Here is a 21,470-nt window from a genome sequence, read left to right as displayed (position 1 = left end):
GTTAGTGGAGGGGGGTAGGAGCAATCCCTGGTTGTTTCTACTATATCTGTGCTCAAGTTCATAATGGATATAGGAGTTTTAGGGATGAGAGTGTTATTGGAGAGTGGATGGTTATTTTAGTCCAGATCCAGTCCCGTTACCATCAGGCTGCACATTAGTGGCTCGATGCTCCAGGGAAGGAAAGATAACATCAACTGAATAACCCAATTTGTGAGATTAAACACAAGCTGCGTTATTCATTTTGCATAATAATGAGCTACTCTGCATGTATTTGCATGTTTTCTATCTCATTATTACTTAGTATGCATTGTGCTAAAGAGTCATGTGTTGAGGGCAAATAACACATGATTTTTGTCATTTAATACTTGTTATTTGCCAGACATTCTCTTTCCCTTAACATAGTAACTTTTCCCATAGATCTCTTTGAAAGCAATCATCAGTATGATAAGAAGACAGCAGCAATGAGATGAAAGTAGAACAAAATTTCAACATACGGAAAAGACAAACAAAACACAATTTCTAGCTTATGATGGTGTTCACTATCAGTTCTGGCCTGATAAAGTTTTCCCTCTGTAGCTGCTGATTTTCCTGTCCTTAGAAACAGAAATACATTTCCTCAGGAAAAAATCAGTATAATTTCCATGTCTTTAGAAATGCATTGAGTCTGGCTTTATGGGGGGGTTCCATTTCAGTTTTGTCTGCATGTTTCTATTTCTAATTAGTATTCTGAATTTGGTGAATATTTTGGTCTGTGGTTTGTATATGGAACCAACATGAGGTATGCTGTTGACATGAAGGTCAGTGCTTCTCAAACCTATGCTTGGAACCCAGCACACAGGCCCATTTATGGGATTAGAAGGTGCTGTGACCAGTAACAGTAGGGCAGTTCCTCTTCCAGTGATACAGCAAGGGAATTATCTATCCAATGACACAGTTTTCTGATCTTCATGGCACACTGACACTCTGTCTTTACCACCCCTTCCTGGATATCCACAATGAAGATACATGAGATATGTATACATTCAATGAAGGCATATGCTAATTTGTCTTCTTCATCTTCATTGTGGATATCCTGAAATCCCAACTGGCTGTGAGCTCACTAGCCAGCTTATTTTCAAAGGAGATCACCGGCCATCCTCCGACACAAATCGGGAGATGGCCAGCAATCTCCTGAGCCCGGCCAAATCGGTATAATCGAAAGCCGATTTTGGCCAACCTCAAATGTCACACCCAGCTCCCTGACAGTGGTATACAGGTCCCTGGAGCAGTATTTAGTGGGTGCAGTGCACTTCAGGCAGGTGGACCCAGGCCCATCCCCCCTACCTTTACACTTGTGGTGGTAAATGTTAAGCCCTCCAAAAACCCCCAAACCCACTGTACCCACATGTAGGTACCCCCCCTTCATCCCTAAGGGCTATGGTAGTGGTGTACAGTTGTGGGTAGTGGGTTTTGAGGGGGCTTTGGGGGGCTCAGCACCCAAGGTAAAGGAGCTATGTACCTGGGAGCTATTTTTGAAGTCCACTGCAGTGCCCCCTAGGGTGCTCGGTTGGTGTCCTGGCATGTCAGGGGGACCAGTGCACTACAAATGCTGGCTCCTCCCATGAACAAATGCCTTGGATTTGGCCGGGTTTGAGATCGCCGGCATTAGTTTCCATTATCGGCGAAAACTGATGCCGGCCATCTCAAACCCGGCCATCTCTGACATTTGGCCGACCCCAACCGTACGTATTATTGAAACGAAAGATGGCCGGCCATCTTTTTCGATAATACGGTTCGGGACTGCTCTTTGCCGCGCCGGCCAAATAGATGGCCGGCGCCGTTCGATTATGCCCCTCTAGAACAGCTTTGGGAAGCCTTGATGTAGGTTCTGTGTAGGTATATATAGTAATCCTTTTTTTTTTTTTTTTCAAACTACACCTCACAGTAGGAGGTGTACTGGGTTCATCTCTTTCCTACTGCTTCTCATTCTCTCCCTCTCTTATTCTTCTTTCCTCAATCCTCTCTCTTTGGTTCTCCATAGGAATGAAGGCTCACCTATCCCTCACCTTGTATGCCTCTGTGCTGCAGAGGTGGAGAGCCGCGGTCTCAATGAAGTTGGGATCTATCGAATCTCCGGTCTTGCCACAGATGTGCAGTCTCTAAAGAATTTATTCAACACTGGTAAGAAAAAAACAAACAAAAAACCTTTGTCACTCTGGTTCTTCCCCAAAAACACCCAGAAAATATCATAAGAGCTGTGAATACAGGTGAGGTCACCCACCACCATCCATCTTCTCCCTCTCACTGTGTTTCATTAACTTCAATGCTGCCTAACTCCCTTCTCTTCTTTCTGTTTTCTCACTGCTGTTGCCTGCGAAAGGCACCCATTGGCATCCCATAAAAGAGGTTAGGGGAGGCTAAGCCTTCCAAGACCAAAACACAACCTTTGCCTGCCAGCTTCCAAATAGAGCAAAAGTGATAAACTTTGAATATCGTGAGGCTGCCACTAGAGGTAGAGGCAGCCATTTTCTAGCGGCCTCAAACCTGGACAAGAATGAGTGGGTATTGCTTCTGCCCATTCACCACTGGACCACCAGGGATTCTGCAAGGTAGGCCCAGGGAGGAGAGGGCTGGCAGGGGTGGGGGCCCAGGCCTACCTTGTATCTTCGGTAGTGTATGGGGGGTGGGGGGATCTGGATGAGGGGATTATTTCTGCTCTGTAGGGTAGGAGGGGGATGGTGACGGGGAACTGAATCAGGGCACAAATATCTTATGCACAGGGCCAGTCTTAGGCAGAGGTGACAGAGGCGGCCGCATAGGGCCCCGCGCTTAGGGTGGCACGCCTCAACTCTGCCTCACTCCGACCGACCCCCCCGCTCGGATGACCGCATCATGATCCCGCTTGGCTGCCGCCGCTCCTCTCCCACCACATTGCGGCACGGTGCCCACCCCCTGCTGAGCCCGCCGGCAGCAGCCTCCCACCTCCCTGGACCCCAACAGTTGCACCGACGGCCCCGACAGACAGTTGCAGTGCCAGCGCGACGGCCCCAGCTCCCGACAGAGAGTTGTAGCGACGGCTCACCCCAGCACTTCACTTCCCGCTCAATGTCCCGCCTTCTGATGAGGTATTTCCTGTTTGGCGGGCAGGAGTCACTGAGCGGGAAAGCTGCCTGGAGCCTGGTCGGAGGTGAGCCGGTGTGCGAGTGAGTGCGACTTAAAAATAAATAAAGACAGTCAAGTGGAGCTCGAGCTGGAGCAAGTTTGTGCCACTGCCATTCAAAGGTAAGCCAGGTATGATGATAGCTTTTCTTATAAGGTAGAAGGAAGTTTCAAACCCCTTTTGTGCCATTTTAAAGGTAAATACTATTGCAGTAGTCTATTATTCTCCCATCAGTGATTAAGTCAAAATTCAGTGTTTTATGAAAGGCAGTGACAGGAAAAGATCAAGAGGTTAGCTAAAGTGGTGCGTGTATGTGAGGGGTGGGGACAGGGGCAAATGGAGAGGGCTAGTAGTGTCAGACTTTACTGTTAATTTGCCCAAAGTTATTGAAAACCTAAAGAATCCCAAGTGGGCAGACTAAAAGTTGTCCATCTAAAGGTACTTATCTTGCTAAGCTGGCCAGATCATGTGTATTTAGGAGAATTTGAGTTTCCAAAGCAAATAGCATTGTAGCCTCAAGAAAGAGGGGCATTTCTCTAAGCATTTCAGCTTAGGAGAGGAAAAGAGCACATATAAAATCCATTTCCAAGGAACCTTTTTAAATTAAAATAATAGGGGAATTTGAAAGTACTGGATCTTTTCTTAGTATTTTTCCTTTATTCTCCTTTGTTATGAGAATTGGAACTACTAATTGTAGTGGACTTGAACTGAATTTCTGGGGGGGGGGGGGGTTCATGATAGCATTGTGCTTATTATTTCAATCAGTTTTTTTGTACAAGTTGTACAAGTTTAGCTTCATTTGTCAAATATTTGAAATTTCATAAATAAAAAATTTTCTTAAAAAGGAATCCTCACAGGAGGCTCTTAAATAAACTAGATGGGCTGAAGATAGGTCTCGAAGTGGTGACCTGGATTAGGAACTGGTTGACGGACAGACGACAGAGGGTGGTGGTAAATGGAGTTCGCTCGGAGGGAAAGGTGAGTAGTGGAGTGCCTCAGGGATCGGTGCTGGGGCCGATTCTGTTCAATATATTTGTGAGTGACATAGCCGAAGGGTTAGAAGGTAAAGTTTGCCTATTTGCGGATGATACTAAGATTTGCAACAGAGTGGACACCCGGGAGGGAGTGGAAAGCATGAAAAGGGATCTGAGGAAGCTAGAAGAATGGTCTAAGGTTTGGCAATTAAAATTCAATGCGAAGAAATGCAAAGTGATGCATTTAGGGAGTAGAAACCCACGAGAGACGTATGTGTTAGGCGGTGAGAGTCTGATAAGTACTGAGGGGGAAAGGGATCTTGGGGTGATAGTATCCGAGGATCTGAAGGCGACGAAACAGTGTGACAAGGCGGTGGCCGTAGCGAGAAGGTTGCTAGGCTGTATAGAGAGAGGTGTGATCAGCAGAAGAAAGGAAGTGTTGATGCCCCTGTACAAGTCGTTGGTGAGGCCCCACCTGGAGTATTGTGTTCAGTTCAGTTTTTGAGGCCGTACCTTGCGAAGGATTTTTAAAAAATGGAAGCGGTGCAAAGAAAAGCTACGAGAATGGTATGGGATTTGCATTCCAAGACGTATGACCAAAGACTTGCTGACCTGAACATGTATACCCTGGAGGAAAGGAGGAACAAGGGTGATATGATACAGACGTTCAAATACTTGAAAGGTATAAATCTTTTCTGGAGATGGGAAGGCGGTAGAACGAGAGGACATGAAATGAGATTGAAGGGGGGCAGACTCAAAAAAGATGTCAGGAAGTATTTTTTCACGGAGAGGGTGGTGGATGCTTGGAATGCTCTCCCGCGGGAGGTGGTGGAGATGAAAACAGTAACGGAATTCAAACATGAGTGTGATGTGCATAAAGGAATCCTGTGCAGCAGCATAAGCTCGGACAGCCAGGGGCACTGTGAATTAGCCCTGGATGTGCCAGTGGCCAAACATGGCCTGGCACTGAATATCTGGGACTAATTTAGCAAGCTGAATATCTGTCGAGTTATTTTTAATTTTGGATAAAGTTGTGTGGTAGCTGTGTTATAAAACAAAGAAAAATGGAAAATATGCCGATACCTTTCATTGGCCTAACTTAACACATTTTTGACCATTCAGCAGCCGAGCCTCCTTTGTTAGGGCGTATATTATCCTGACCCGAAGAAGGATGTTTTGGCCTTCAAAAGCTAATCAAAAAATGTATCAGCTTATCTAGATATCACTACTACTACTACTATGTAGCATTTCTATAGCGCTACAAGGCGTACGCAGCGCTGCACAAACATAGAAGAAAGACAGTCCCTGCTCAAAGAGCTTACAATCTAATAGCCAAAAACTAAAGTAAGCAAATCAAATCAATTAATGTGTACAGGAAGGAGGAGAGGTGGGTAGGTGGAGGTGAGTGGTTACAAGTGGTTACGAGTCAAAAGCAATGTTAAAGAGGTGGGCTTTCAGTCTAGATTTAAAGGTGGCCAAGGATGGGGCAAGATGTAGGGGCTCTGGAAGTTTATTCCAGGTGTAGGGTGCAGCGAGACAGAAGGCGCGAAGTCTGGAGTTGGCAGTAGTGGAGAAGGGAACAGATAAGAAGGATTTATCCATGGAGCGGAGTGCACGGGAAGGGATGTAGGGAAGGACGAGTGAGGAGAGATACTGGGGAGCAGCAGAGTGAGTACATTTATAGGTTAGTAGAAGAAGTTTGAACAGGATGCGAAAATGGATAGGGAGCCAATGAAGCGACTTGAGGAGAGGGGTAGAATGAGTAAAGCGACCCTGGCGGAAGACGAGATGGGCAGCAGAGTTTTGAACCGATTGGAGAGGGTAGAGGTGCAAGAAGCAGATTGCAGTAGTCTAAACGAGAGGTGACAAGGGTGTGGATGAGGGTTTTTGGTAGAGTGCTCGGAAAGAAAGGGGCGGATTTTACGGATGTTGTAAAGAAAGAAACAACAGGTCTTGGCGATCTGCTGGATATGAGCAGAGAAGGAGAGAGAAGAGTCAAAGATGACCCCAAGGTTTCGAGCTGAGGAGACAGGGAGAATGAGAGAGCCATCAACAGAAATAGAAAACGGGGGGAGTGGGGAGGTGTGTTTGGGGGGGAAAATGAGAAGCTCGGTTTTGGTCATGTTTAATTTCAGGTGGCGTTGAGACATCCAGACAGCAATGTCAGACAAGCACGCTGAAACTTTGGCTTGGATGCAAGGTGAGATATCAGGGGTAGAAAGGTAGATTTGGGAGTCATCAGCATAGAGATGGTAGGAAAAGCCATGGGATGACATTAATGAACCAAGGGAAGAAGTGTAGATAGAAAGGAGGAGGGGAACAAGAACAGAACCCTGAGGTACGCCGACAGGCAGAAGGATAGAAGTAGAAGAGGATCCACCAGAGTGAACACTAAAGGTGCGGAGGGAGAGGTAGGAAGAGAGCCAGGAAAGGACAGAGCCCTGGAATCCAAGAGAGGACAGGGTATCGAGAAGTATGCTGTGATCAACAGTGTCAAAAGCAGCGGAAAGATCAAGAAGAATGAGGATGGAATATTGACCTCTGGATTTAGTAATAGGTCATTGGAGACTTTAGTAAGCGCAGTTTTGGTTGAGTGGAGAGGGCGAAAACCAGATTGTAGTGGGCCAAGAATAGCATGTGAGGAGAGAAAATCAAGGCAGCAGTGGTGAACAAGCACGCTCAAGTAATTTGGAGAGAAAAGGGAGGAGGGAGATGGGTCGGTAATTAGAGGGACAAGTAGGGTCAAGTGAAGGCTTCTTAAGGAGAGGTGTGACCACAGCATGTTTAAAGGCAGTAGGGACAGTTGCAGTGGAAAGTGAGAGGTTGAGAATGTGACAGATAAAAGGAATAAGAGCAGGTGAGATGGCATTAAGAAGGTGGGTGGGAATGGGATCAGAGGAACAGGTGGTACATTTTGAGGAAGAAAGGAGAAGTGTAGTTTCCTCTATAGTAACTTCAGGAAAGGAGGAAAAGGAATGAGGGGAAGGAGAGAGAGGGGAACGGACTAGTGGAGGGAGAGGTAGAGAGGTAGAGAATTCAAGGTTTATCTTTTGAACCTTGTCGTGAAAGAATTCAAAAGGGTCTGAGGAGATAATGAAGGGGGAGTTGGGGGAGGGGGCACCTTGAGGAGAGAGTTCAATGTGGTAAAGAGAAGTCGAGGGTTATCACCCTATTTCTCTTTTTCAATATTATTTGTTACTTTTTAATGTAGTGATTGGAATATGTCTGTTTTTGACATTTACATCTGCTCTCTTTGTTTTGCACAGTATGGGGGACATTCATTACTGTTTCTCTTTCTCTGGTGTTGCACTGTATGCTGATTCTGGCTTCTTGGAAGTTCATTTTGATTTCTGTCTACATAGTTCTATTTCTAGTTTATGGGTACTTATTCTGTACTTAGTGATGGTCTGTCTGCGTTGTGCAAGCATGAAAGAGACCAGGTATTCTGTTAGCACTGCATATCTGTGTAGGATTGATCTTTACTAATCTGACTTGTTTAGTTTTCCCCATATGTACACTGCAATGTTTACGGTGCTGTCTTTTCCTTGTTAGGCTCTTGTAACATTACTCTTAGAAGTTAGTGCTATTATGGTATGGTACAATTGCTCAATAGGTCCTGAGTGACTTTTGTAGGTTTTTGTATTCATTCATAGTATGCCTAGTACTGGGTTTTGATTTAGCTCAGGCCTTTCTCAGTAGTAGCTCAAGGCAAGTATTTTTGAGTACAGTAGATATTTTCATCTCCCTGAAGGGTTTACAGTCTAGTTTGTACCTGAGGCAATGGAGAGTTAAGTGACTTGCCCAAGATCTCAAGGTGCATCATTGGGATTTGAACTTTGGCTTCCCTGATTCTTCACTCATTACTCTAACCATTAGATACAACTAATACAGATAACATGTAATCCAAACATGTTTGGCAACTCAACAGTAATCTAAACGTCAGCAGATCTGAGGCCTTGTGGTCCTTCAGCAATCTACCAAAAAAAAATGATTGGCAAATCATTTTATGGTTGCCACTTGCCAGTAACCACAGGATTTCTGTTACAGTGCTAGTGAACATCACTGTTCACATGGCCAACAGGACTGGAAATCAAGCGTTAAAATATCTGCATATATTTCCAGAATACTGTAAATACTATTCTGTTTAATATACTGTGCTGTGTTGGTGTTTATTATTTTGATTTTTTTTTGGCACATAATTCTCTGGAGTGTATTCAGTGTGCATGCTACCATCAGTAACAGAAGTACAATGAAGGATGGTGTTTTAAAAAAATGCCCTCACTATCCCTTTACTGCTGACATAAGAACATAATACTTGCCATACAGGGTCAGACCAAAGATCCATCTAGCCCCATATCATCAAGCCATTTCACAAGTACTGGGTAGAATCCCAATAATTACCAAGATTCCATGCTACCGACCTCCATGGATAAGCAATGGCATTCCTCAGTACTACCTTAATAACAGTTTATGGATTTCACCTCCAAGAACTTATCCAATCCTTTTTTAATCCCAGCAACGCTAACTGCTTTTACCAAAATTTCTAGCACGTTCCACAGCTTAAATATTCGGTGAGTGAAAAATATTTTTCCCTATTTATTTTAAAAGTTTTACTGTGCAACTTGATGGTGTGCCCCTAGTCTTTATCTACTCTTTCAGAAAGTACAATCAATTCACATTTAGCTGTTTTACTTCACTCAGGATTGTGTAGACCTCTATCATATCATACCTCAGCTGTCTTTTCTCCAAACTGAAGAGCTCTAACTTCTTAAGCCTTTCATCATATGAGAGGAGATCCACCCCTTAATCATTTTTGTCACCCTTCTTTATAACTTTTGTAATCTTTTTTGAGATGTGGTGACCAGAATTGCACACAATGCTCAAGTGAGGTAGCACAATGGAGCGATACAGAGACATTATAATATTGTTCTATTTTCTATTTCTTTCCTAATAATTCCTAGCATTCTGTTTGTTTTTTTGGGCTGCCGCAACACAGTGAGCAGAAGATGTCAACGTTTTCACCACGACACCTAGACCTTTTTCATGGCAAGAGACTCCTAATGTGAAACTTGGCATCATGTAGCTATAATTTGGACTATTCTTCCCAATGTGCATCACTTTGCACCTGTCCACATGAAATTGTCTGTCATTTGGATGCTCAGTCTTTCGATTTCGTAAGGTCCTCTTGCAATTTCTCAAAGTCTGCATGCAATTTAACAGCTTGGAATAGTTTTGAGTCATTTGCAGATATGATCACCTCACTCATCATTCCCATTTCCAGATCATTTATAAATATATTAAAAATCACTGGTACCAGTACAGATCCCTGTGGCACTCCACTGTTCACCTTCTCTGTTTTTTATCTTTTAATTTGTTTCCTGTCCATACCAGAATATTGCCTCCTATCCCTTTTTAATTTTCTCAGGAGTTTGTCATGAGGGCCTTTTATGAAAAGCTTTCTGAAAATCTAGATGCACTACATCAGTTGGCTTACCTTTATCTACCTGTTTATTCACGTCTTTAAAAAAATGTAGCAAATGGGTGAATCCATGAATTCATGTTGACTCTGTTCCAACCATGTTTGTCTATGTGTTCAGTAATTTTGTTCTTGATAATAATTTCTACTATTTTGTCAGGGCTGATGTTAGGCATTTTGGTCTATAATTTCCCAGATCACCACTGGTGATAGATTGACCACCACCTTCCAATCTTAGGTACCATAGACAATTTTAATAACAGGTTAAAGATTGTTAATAGAAAATTGGTAATTTCCTTTTTGAGTTCTTTCAATACTTTGGGATGTATACCATCCAGTCCAGGTGATTTACTGCTCTTTAACTTGTCAATTTGGCTTATTAACCCCCCCCCCCCCCCCCACTCCTTTTACAAAGCCACATGGCAATGCCAACACAGCCCATACCACACAGGCAGCTGCTAGCGTGGCTTTGTAAAGGGGGGGAGGGTACATCTTCCAGGTTCATCATTATTTGTTTCAGTTTCTCCATACTGTCACCCTGAAATACCATTTCTGGCACAGGTAGACTCTTCAAAGGAAAGTAGAGGGAGACATGACTCTCAAGCAGGGAGAATTCAAGTTGAAAATCTTATTAGGCACTAAAGTAGAAGACCTGACACAGACCAGTGTTTCGGTGGCAAAAGTCCCAAGACTGCACATGAAAAATACATAATACAAAAAATATATAAGAACAGTGACAGTGAGGGGCATTTTCAAAAGAAAGGTCTAAGTCAGAATCTGAACGTTTTACAAAAACATCCAAATTCCGAAGCGGAAAGGAGGTCATTTTTGAAAAAGATGGACGTCCATCTTTTGTGTTTGAAAATACCATGGATGTCCTGCAATTTGGACGTTTTGCGATTTGGACGTCATTGATTTTCGGCCATTTTCGAAAAAAAAAGACGTCCAAGTCTAAAACGTCCAAAGGCAAGCCACTGGGACATGGGAGGAGCCAGCATTTTTAGTAGACTGGTCCCCCTGACATGTCAGGACAGCAATCGGGCACCCTAGGGGGCACTGCAGTGGACTTCATAAAATGCTCCCAGGTACACAGCTTCCTTACCTTGTGTGCTGAGCTCCCCAACCCCCCACCCCCCCAAAAAAACCCACTACCCCCAACTGTACACCACTACCATAACCCTTATGGGTGAAGGGGGCAGCTATATGTGGCTACAGTGAGTTTCAGGTGGGTTTTGGAGGGCTCACAGTTTCCTGCACAAGTGTAACAGGGAGTGGGGGGGTGGGACTGGGTCCACCTGTTTGAAGTACACTAAACTACTCCAGGGACCTGCATGCTGCTGTTACAGACCTGAGTATGACATCTGAGGCTGGCATTGAGGCTGGCAAGTAATGTTCTTCAACACGTGTTTTGGGGGTGGGAATGGGTTAATGACCACTGAGGGAGTAAGGGGAGGTCATCCCTGATTCCCTCCAATGGTCATCTGGTCATTTGGGGCACTTTTTTGTGCCTTATTCATAAGAAAAAAACAGGTCTAGCTCAAAATGTCCTAGTGCTGGACGTTTTTGCTTTGTTCCATTATGGCTCAAAGATGTCTAAGTCTTAGGAACGCCCAGCCAAGTCCCACCTTGAACATGCCCCCAATATGCCCCCTTGAGATTTGGACGTCCTTCCGATGGACTTCTGAGAAACACGTCCAAAATGCGGTTCTGATTATACCGATTTGGACGTTTCTGTGAGATGGACGTCCAAATGCCGATTTATGTCATTTTTTTGGACATCCATCTCTTTCAAAAATGAGCCTGCATATGTAACAATAAAGAAATCTTACATCTTTAAATGTGAATGAATGGCCATGTGTGTAAATATAACATGTATATAAATATTTTGAAAAATATTATCTATCTATATCTAAATATATAATATTTTAAAAAATATTTGTATACATATTATATTTACATATACATAACACACACACAAACTCTTTAGGATAATAAAACACTTTCAAAATGAATCATACATATAACCAAATCTATCAATAAAGAGTAAAAGATTTTTTTTTAATTTAAAAAATTATATATATATAAACCTAGAAGCAACATGAAAGCAAACTACAAAACTATGCCTTAACAAAGAAAAATTCAAGTCACCTCAAAAAGAAGTCAACTGTATGTGTATTGTACCTATAAGTGGGTATATATTTCTCAAACATGCCACACAGTCAAAGCTGTAAAGAAAACAAAAAGGAAAGAATTAAGGGAAGGGGAATAAAAATGATACATTAAAACCACTTAAGAACCCCCCCCCCCCACCCCCCGACAAAGTGCTCCATTAATACAGGTAGATTCTTTGCATCCTCCTCGATAAAAACCCAAAAGCAAAGAATTCATTTATTTTCTTCATGATGACCTTGACCTCCTTAGGGGCCCTTTTACAAAGGCACACTGAAAAATGGCCTGCGGTAGTGTAGACACGTGTTTTGGGCACATGCAGAATCATTTTTCAGCTCACCTGTAAAAATTGCCTTTTAAAATTTTTTGCTGAAAATGGATGTGCGGCAAAATGAACATTGCCGAGCGTTCATTTTGGGTCTGAGACCTTACCACCAGCCATTGACCTAGTGGTAAGGTCTCACACGGTAACCATGCAGCAGTGGTCTACATGCATAGAAAGATGATTATTGCCCAATTACAGCCCGTGTACCAGAAAATAAAAATATTTTCCAGCTCGCCTAGCAGACGCGTGTCAAAAATGAAATGACTGCAAAGGCCATGCGGTAACTCAAAATTGACTCACGTTGGGTGCACGTAGGCACTTAGGTGTCTTAGTAAATGGGCCCCTAAATGCCCTTTTACTCCTTGATGATCTAATGGTTCCACTGACTCCCTCGCAGGCTTTCTGCTTGTAATGGACCTTAAAAAGGTTTTATTATGAGTTTTTGCATCAATGGCAAACCTTCTTTTCAAATTTCCTTTTAGCCTTCCTTATCAATGATTTGTATCTAACTTACCAGTGCTTATGCTGCTTCCTCTTTGCTACATTTGGATTCTTTTTTCATTTCTTGAAAGATGGTCCATCAAGCCCAGCATCCTGTTTCCAACAGTAGCAATCCAGGTTACAAGTACCTGGCAAGATCCCAAAACAGTGCAATACATTTTATGCTGCTTACCCTAGAAATAAGCAGTGGATTTTCCCCAAGCCCATCTTAATAATGGCTTATGGAGTTTTCTTTTTTTTTTGTCAAGATATTTTATTAATTTCCAAGTATACAATAACAGGGAAACAATGATGGAATAACATTGAAAGCTATAAACACAGTAGTTGGGAGAGGAAAAAAGAGAAAGGAAAAGAAAAAGGAGGGGAAAGCGTCCAGGTGTTTGACATATAAGTCCTTTGTATTGGTTTAAGGTGTGGTCTGAATAGTTTGAAGGTAGTTTTCCAAAATAGACCAAAATTTTTTCGTAGATACTGTCATCCGACATTTCTCAGCCACGGCGAACTCAAACTTCTGTGGACTGTATTCCACCAAAAGTGAATATTCAGCAACTGTGCGTTTTTCCAATTTTGCAGAATTTGCCGTTGAGCAGTAGTGAGGAGAATGTCTAATAGTTTTGCTTGCGGGGTGGTCAAATCAAAAGTTGCATGGATGGACTTAAAAATTACAATTGAATAAGTCAAGTCATCAGTTATGGGTAAAATCTTTTTTTTTTAGGAAGCTAGTCAAACCTTTTTTAAACCCCGCTAAGCTAACCGCTTTTACTACATTCTCTGACAAAGAATTCCAGAGTTTAATCACACGTTGAGTGAAAAAATATTTTTTCCAATTTGTTTTAAATGTACTACTTTGTAGCTTCATTGCGTGCCCCCTAGTCCTAGTATTTTTGGAAAGAGTAAACAAGCGATTCACATCTACCTGTTCCATTCCACTCATTATTTTATATATCTCTATCATATCTCCCCCTCAGCCATCTTTTCTCCAAGCTGAAGAGCCCTAGCTGCTTTAGCCTTTCCTCATAGGGAAGTCGTCCCATCCCCTTTATCATTTTTGTCGCCCTTTTCTGTACCTTTTCTAATTCCACTATATCTTATTTAAGATGCAGTGACCAGAATTGCTCACAGTACTCTAGGTGTGGTCGCACCATGGAGCAATACAAAAGCATCATAACATCCTCATTTTTGTTTTTCATTCCTTTCCTAATAATACCTAACATTCTATTTGCTTTCTTAGCCACAGTAGCACACTGAGCAGAGGGTTTCAACATATCATCAATGATGACACCTTTATCCCTTTTCCTGGTCGGTGACTCCTAATGTGGAACTTTGCATCACGTAACTATAGTTCGGGTTCCTCTTTCCCACATGCATCACTTTGCACTTGCTCACATTAAACACCATCTGCTATTTGGATACCCAGTCTCCAAGTCTCTTACAGGCTTATTTTCGAAAGAGAAAAACGCCCATATTTCAACCCAAATTGGGAGATGGACGCCTTTCTCCCATGGGCGCCCAAATCGGTATAATCGAAAGCCGATTTTGGGCGTCTTCAACTGCAATCTGTCGCGGAAACAGGCAAAGTTGACAGGGGCGTGGTGACGGCGGGACTGGGGTGTGTTTATCAGCCGAGGAGAGATGGGCGCCCTCGACCAATAATCGAAAAAAGAAAGGCGTTTTTAGCGCGAATTTGGGTCACTTTTTTGGACCCTTGTTTATCACAAACAAGTCCCAAAAATGTGCCCTAAATGACCAGATGACCACCGGAGGGAATTGGGGATGACAACCCCTGACTCCCCTAGTGGTCACTAACCCCCTCCCACCAAAAAAAAACAACTTTTAACAACTTTTTTTTCAAGCCTGTATGCCAGCTTCAAATGCCATACCCAGCTCCATCACAGCAGTATGCAGGTCCCTGGAGCAGTTGTTAGTGGGTGCAGTGGACGTCAGCCAGGTGGACCCAGGCCCATCCCCCCCTACCTGCTACTCTTGTGGTGGTAAATGGGAGCCCTCCAAACCGCCCCCAAAACCCACTGTACCCACATCTAGGTGCCCCCCTTCAGCCATAAGGGCTATGGTAATGGTGTAGAGTTGCGGGCAGTGGGTTTTCGGAGGGGGATTTGAGGGGCTCAGCACCCAAAGGAAGGGAGCTATGGACTTGGGAGGTATTTTACTTTTTTTAAAAATTGTTACAAGTGCCCCCTAGGGTGCCCGGTTGGTGTCCTGGCATGTGAGGGGGTCCAGTGCACTACGAATTCTGGCCCCTCCCACGACCAAATGCCTTGGATTTGTTCGTTTTTGAGCTGGGCGCCTTCGGTTTCCATTATTGCTGAAAAACGAAACCGCCCAGCTCAAATCCGTACAAATCCGATGCATTTGCCCGGCACAAACCGTATTATCGAAAAAAAAGATGGACACCCATTTTTTTCGAAAATACGGTCTGTCCCGCCCCTACATGTACCCGTTCTCGGAGATAGACGCCCATGGAGATGGGCATTCGCGTTCGATTATGCTCCTCTTATGGTCCTTAACTTCTACCTCCTGGTATCATCCATTATCCTTTCCTATAATATTTTGGTTTCATGCATTAACACCAATGATCTCTAACTGTTCTCATACCTCACACTAACATTATCAGCTTTTTTTGTACCTAAAATATAAACTGCACTGAACCCTGGAAAGGGGATAGTGTTACCACCCCTCTCGGCTGGACTGTAGTGATGTGCTCCCAGATACCTGTTGTTGTAGTCGTGGCGAACATCCAGGGAACACACATCCACAGCCAAGGGAGTAGAACAAAGAAACTAACCTTGTCCTTTACTCTCAAAGAATAAAGGAGGAAAAGAAGCTAAATTTAGGATTTGTTCCTGAAATGGAAGGATCAAACTTTCAGATTTGCAAATGATCTTTTTCTTTATTGAATATAAATGCAAACAAATTTTCATTCAAATAAACTCAAATTCACAATTAGTGAGTGGCTTAATAGAACTGCAATAACATATTCAACATTCAAATGTAGAACTACATGTATACCCTTAACCTTTTTCTGTTTCTTTCAACAAAATCACCTAAAAAGGCAGAAAATAACCTTTTCAGATAAGTATTTAAATTGTCTTTTTATCAAAATCAGATATTTGTTTTAATACTCTTCCCTTGCTATTGATGTCAGAATTTGAGTCTTGGTGGGTATTATGGATGTTTGTGCAGGGATCTCACTTGAACCCAGAACACTTAAGCAAGTCAGGAAAACATGGATTTTTTATATTTGATGTTGTCCTGTTCTTTAGTTTTCCCTTAAAATGTTGTAAACCAAAAATAACTGATATGTCTTTCAACACCCTTTGCAAATGTCACTTAGCTGTGTTTGAATTGATTTGGTGATTTCTTTCTTGCGTTGGAGCTCAGCCGGAAATCCTGCAGAGGATAATTCACCGATCTCTTCTTCCTAAACCTCACTTATAAAGAAAATAAACGGAGGCAAGACCCTGAACTCCCTGTGCTAGTCCAGGCACTGACTCCTCTCTGGTGACATTTAATCAGTTCTCAATACTGTGGCCACTCTCTCTATTTGAAACAAAATAATTTACAGGAGTACTCACTTCACAGCCTATTTCTCACTGTTAATTCCCTGTTCTAAACTGTTGCAGAGGGCTTTTGCACTCCATTCAGGGATATCACACAGTAACCCATTCCATATTCAAATGGTGATTCAACATTCCAACTCACAGACTTCACATAAAAACATAACATTTCCCTGCATAGCTATCAGATCAATCTGGAGAATACAGCACACTCATACAAAAGCAGTGCTGGATTCCTTAACCTGCAGTCTGATTCCAAACCCTGCACTGAACTCAGAACTCTCACAAACAACACACCTTTCCCACAGACACAGCCTAAAAGTTTCTTTTTCCAAATATCAAATTCACTTTCAACCTCTCCTCTGTCACACTTTAAATCCTTACACCCTTTTTCCTGACACCCTTATAGGCTTTCTCATTAAGTACAATTTCCACCACAAATCACTGCCTCTCTCACCCTAAAATGGTAAATCACTGTTTATACCTTGAAATTCAGTGCTAACACTGGAACATTCACACTCACCTCAGCTCACTTTCAGAAACTGGCACACATAAGCTTGGGTCTTAATTGCTTTTCCAATCACTTATTTCACTTTAAACCCATAAAATCTATACATTTTTTCTCTTAAATTTCACACACCCAGCAAACGTTTTTCTCACTCTCTCTCTCTCCGTGCTCAGCCAGCTCTCTTCCAGCTCAGCAGTCTCCCTAGCAACTCACCCCCCCCCCCCTCCCCAGAGGAACACCTGATGTCCCTCCACCAAGCAGCTTGTCAGAAAAAGACAGGGTTTTTTTTCCTATTTGGTTTAGAATCTTGGCTGTCCTAACTGAATCTCCAGGTTGCTTCCCCTTCCCCCCATAGAAGTTAATGCAAAACTTACTATATACAGAATCTCCAAGTCCATTTTAACCTAACTTGTACCTAAAACAGCAAGAAACATTTTATAGTACAATCCCCACTTAATCGTGGGCTATTCTTGTAAAATAAAACCATATTTAAGAAACATCTCACACTTTCTTCACCTAACTCTATTAATAATTTCCAAACTAACTTTAAACCTTTTTCAGCCAGCACCATCCACCAAAACCCTGGAACAGCCTCCACAGAACCCCAGGAAAAAAACATTTAATATATCTTACCATAAATCACAATAGTAGCAGTATACAAGAATTGAATTGATTTTATTTGATTCTTTGGAAGAAAAGTGGGAGAGAGGAGACATGATAGAGACCTTTAAATACCTACGCAGCATTCATGCACTGGAGGCAAGTCTCTTTCAAATGAAAGAAAACTCTGGAATGAGGGGGCATAGGATGGTGAAAGGAGATAGACTCAGTGTTAGCTATGTCCCCCCAAAAGTCAGGTTCTGGGTTCCTTTCTTGGTCCCAGGTCCACTTCCCAGGGGCAGTGGGTTGTATCACAATAAAACAACACACAAGTGTGGCTTGGAAAATGGCATTTTCTGTCCAGTGTGTGAATGTTCATGTGCTATCCCTCTCTGGGTTTAACTGAATTCTATTTTTTCTCAGCATCTTCCTGTGTATAATTTGCTTTGTTTGATTTGATATCTCCCGATTACCAAGGAGGTGTGAATTCCTTTGAAGGACCAGTTATTGGAGACCAATAGTCTGGTTTCAATTGTTCTTCCTGAGCACTGGCCCTAAGACATGTAAACTAAGTCCAAAATGATAGGGATGTCTGTCTACCTATCCTGACATATCACCAGGGATCAGACCAGGGAGGGAAGAGGAATGTCAGAACTGCTTGCATTATCTTCCAGAGGCCTCTGGGTAGGCCCTGGATCCTTAGGTTAGGCTCTGGACTGCACAAGGTAATGCTGACACTCAGAAGTAGCCCGAGGAAATACTTCTTCATGAAAAGGGTGGTGAATTTGTGGAATAGCCTCCTGGTGGAAGAGGTGAAGACAAACAGTATGTAATTCAAGCATGGGACAAGTACAGAGGATCTCTAAAGAAGTGATAGGGAGAGTAGATGGCAAGGATGGGCAGACTGGCTAGTCCATATGGAGGTGCTTAAACAAACGCGAACGCCCATCTCCATGGGCATCTATGTCCGAAAACGGGTATGTGAATAGGCGGGACAGATCGTATTATGATGGGCGTCCATCTTTCGTTTCGAAAATATGGTTTGGACGGACCAAATGCCATGGATTTGGTCCCTTCTGAGATGGGCGGGTTTTTTTGTTGCGATAATGGAAACTAAAAACACCCAGCTCAGAAACGTCCCAATCCAAGCCATTTGGTCGGGGGAGGGACAAATGTACAACATTACCATAGCTCTTAGGGTTGAAGGGGGCAACTACATGTGGGTACAGTGGGTTTTAGAGGCCTCCCATTTACCACCACAAGTGTTACGGGTGGGGGTGGATGGGCCTGGGTCTGCCTGCCTGAATTGCACTGCAGTACCCACTAAAAGTGCTCCAGGGACAGGACTTGTTGCTGGTGTATAACCTTGGCACAGCAGTTCACACCTGAAGACTAATCTCGCTGAAAGCACCTTTACTCACACAGTTAACTGCAGATCAGAGGTTGTGCCCCACTGGCAACGAGTCTCGCTGGTACTGAGATTAGCAGTAGGTCAGAGCTGGCAGAATGGTGTACAATGCCCTCTTTCAGCAACATTCAAGGTAAGAACTAAGTGCTGTAACGTGGCTAACACATGAAAGGGATCTAAAAGTGGCTGACAAAAATGGCCACTACCTCATTGACTACCGGAAACAAAACAGGGCACACTCTGACCCAGTAAGCAGAGGGAAAAGCACCATAGGAGTAGAGCCTACCAACTACCAACATCGTGAGCATTTAACACAAGCTAGTGGAATCACGGAGCCCAATACCCTACACCCACCACAATGCATTGCTGATGTGACTCTGCAGTGCCCTTAACAGAAAAGGTGTCACACGCACCCGAGAGCCACATCAGAACCAGGGAAAGGCTGTCAGAGGATAGAGCACATTCTGCTGTCATGGAGGTGGGTACGGCATTTGAGGCTGGCATACAGGCTGGCAAAAAAAGTTTGTAAAGTGGGTTTTTTTGGTGGGAGGGGGTTAGTGACCACTGGGGGAGTCAGGGGAGGTCATCCCAGATTCCCTCCGGTGGTCATCTGGTCAATTGGGGCACTTTTTTGGGACTTGGACCTGGAAAAAAGGGTCCAAATAAAGCGGACCAAATTCTCGTCAAAAACGCCCTTCTTGTTTCGATTATCAGTTAAAGATGCCCATCTCTCCTCAGTCGATAACCACGCCCCAGTCCCTCCTTCGCCACGCCTCCGACACGCCCCCATGATCTTTGTCCGTCTCTGTGACGGACTGCAGTTGAGGACGCCAAAAATCGGGTTTTGATTATACCGATTTGGGCGCCCAAGGGAAATGGACGCCCATCTCCCGATTTGGGTCGAAATATGGGCGTCTTTCTCTTTCAAAAATAAGCTGGATGGTCTTTAACTGCCTACATTTCTCTGTTTCTTTATACCTGATAATCAGCGGCCCTAGCATTTAATCGAACCAATGATTATGTGGTACAAAACTTAAAACAGTCATTCTAGAACCTTATCACATTTTGGATTTGCATAAACTGGCATTTAAGCATGTATACTACTAGAACAAAGCAGGACGAGACAATAAATTGTGCTTTCTTTTTCTTGTCACCAGCCTTATAGAACAATTTACCTCTTTTACTATGTTCAGAGACTTTGTATGGACAATGTTATTCAGCCCTTAAGACTTATTTTTCTAGGATGGCCTTTGGAAGGGACTTGGAAAACTAATCTTCTGCATCTCTTCTTATCCCACTGAGTGGTGGCAGAAAGATAAAGGTGGGAGAGGGAGCAGTAAAGGCACTACAATTGTTACCCAATAAGATATTAGGTGTGCATGTGTTCTGTATAAATGTTCTCTTTTTCTATTTCTAATGGAGTTCCTTTCTTAATTTTATTTTGTAATTTTTATTATTGTTAACTGCCTAGACTGAACATGTATACCTTGGAGGAAAGGAGAAACAGGGGTGACAGGATACAGACATTCAAATATTTGAAAGGTATTAATCCGCAAACAAACTTTTTCCAGAGATGGGAAGGAGGTAGAACTAGAGGACATGAATTGAGGTTGAAGGGGGCAAACTCAGGAGTAACGTCAGGAAGTATTTTTTCACAGAGAGGGTGGTGGATATGTGGAATGCCCTCCCGCGGGAGATGGTGGAGATGAAAACAATAATGGAATTGAAACATGCGTGGAATAAACACAAAGGAATCCTGTTTAGAAGGAATGGACCCATGGAATCTTAGCGGAGATTGGGTGGCAACACCGGTAATTGGGAAACAAAACCAGTGCTGGGCAGATTTCTACGGTCTACACCCTAATCATGACTGAATAGATATAGATGTAAATTTTAAGGGGCTTCGAAGTTAACTTCTGAACTTTTAGTTCAAGAAGAGTGCTAGGCAGACTTCTACGGTCTGTGCCATGAGAATGGCAAGGACAAATCAAACTCGGGTATACATATAAAATATCACAGACCATAGTTTATGTTGTTGGGCTGACTGGATGGACTTTACAGGTCTTTATCTGCCATCATTTACTTTGTTACTTTGTTTAGACTTGATTGGCATATGAGGCAGTATAGAAAATTTTAGTAAATGATAAACGATACACATCTAAATCCTGATTTTAGAAAGCTGGGATATACATGTCCAGAATGTGAATACATGCATATGGCAAGGAGAAGGCATGGTCTTGGCATGTGTTAGGCTCCTGAGGACATCTAGGTTAGAGAAAGTTGTTTGTTTTGTGCAGCACTTCACTGGAGGCATTAGGATTGTTCACCTCCTTAATCCTCCAGTGTCATAACCCCCCCCCCCCCCCCCCCGCCATGTTGGTCTAAGGGTATTAGGTGCCCTAGGCAAAACCTCAGCCTTGTGCATCTCACCCCCTCCCAAGATTTGAGAGTAACTTAAGAATCATGATCATCCCAACACTATTGGTCCCAGAAGAATCCTATAAAAACATGTATTTGGACATCAAACTTTAAAATATTAAACTGTGGTTTGTAAATATTAACATAATGAGGGCAATTTCCAAAATATCCCCCCAAAAGCATGAAACATGTAGTTTGCTATGCTCATTTTGAGGTATTTTGAAAGTTTGCTACCCCTTATGTATTTTTTCTGATTGGCAATTTCCAAAAGCCATTTTACAAGTACAAGTGGGCTATTTGAAAATCGCTCCTTCCTACTACAGGTTAAGCTATGTGCTGACAATTATTTGAGTTTGTGTGCCTGTCAGAACTTATTG

General features: G+C 43.0%; 1 protein-coding gene across 1 annotated transcript in view; it reads left to right on the top strand.

The window, feature by feature from the left end:
• Positions 1 to 21,470, top strand: part of LOC115474784 (breakpoint cluster region protein-like) — a 262,364-nt gene that overhangs the window by 233,236 nt on the left and 7,658 nt on the right. Inside the window, 1 exon segment of the mRNA XM_030210439.1 lies at positions 2,021 to 2,160. Coding sequence (XP_030066299.1) covers positions 2,021 to 2,160 — 140 coding nt within the window.

The sequence above is a fragment of the Microcaecilia unicolor genome, chromosome 7 (assembly GCF_901765095.1).
Source record: "Microcaecilia unicolor chromosome 7, aMicUni1.1, whole genome shotgun sequence".
Lineage (NCBI taxonomy): Eukaryota > Metazoa > Chordata > Amphibia > Gymnophiona > Siphonopidae > Microcaecilia > Microcaecilia unicolor.
Note: the sequence above shows the minus strand (reverse complement) of the source record. Positions and strands in the feature narration are given on the sequence as shown.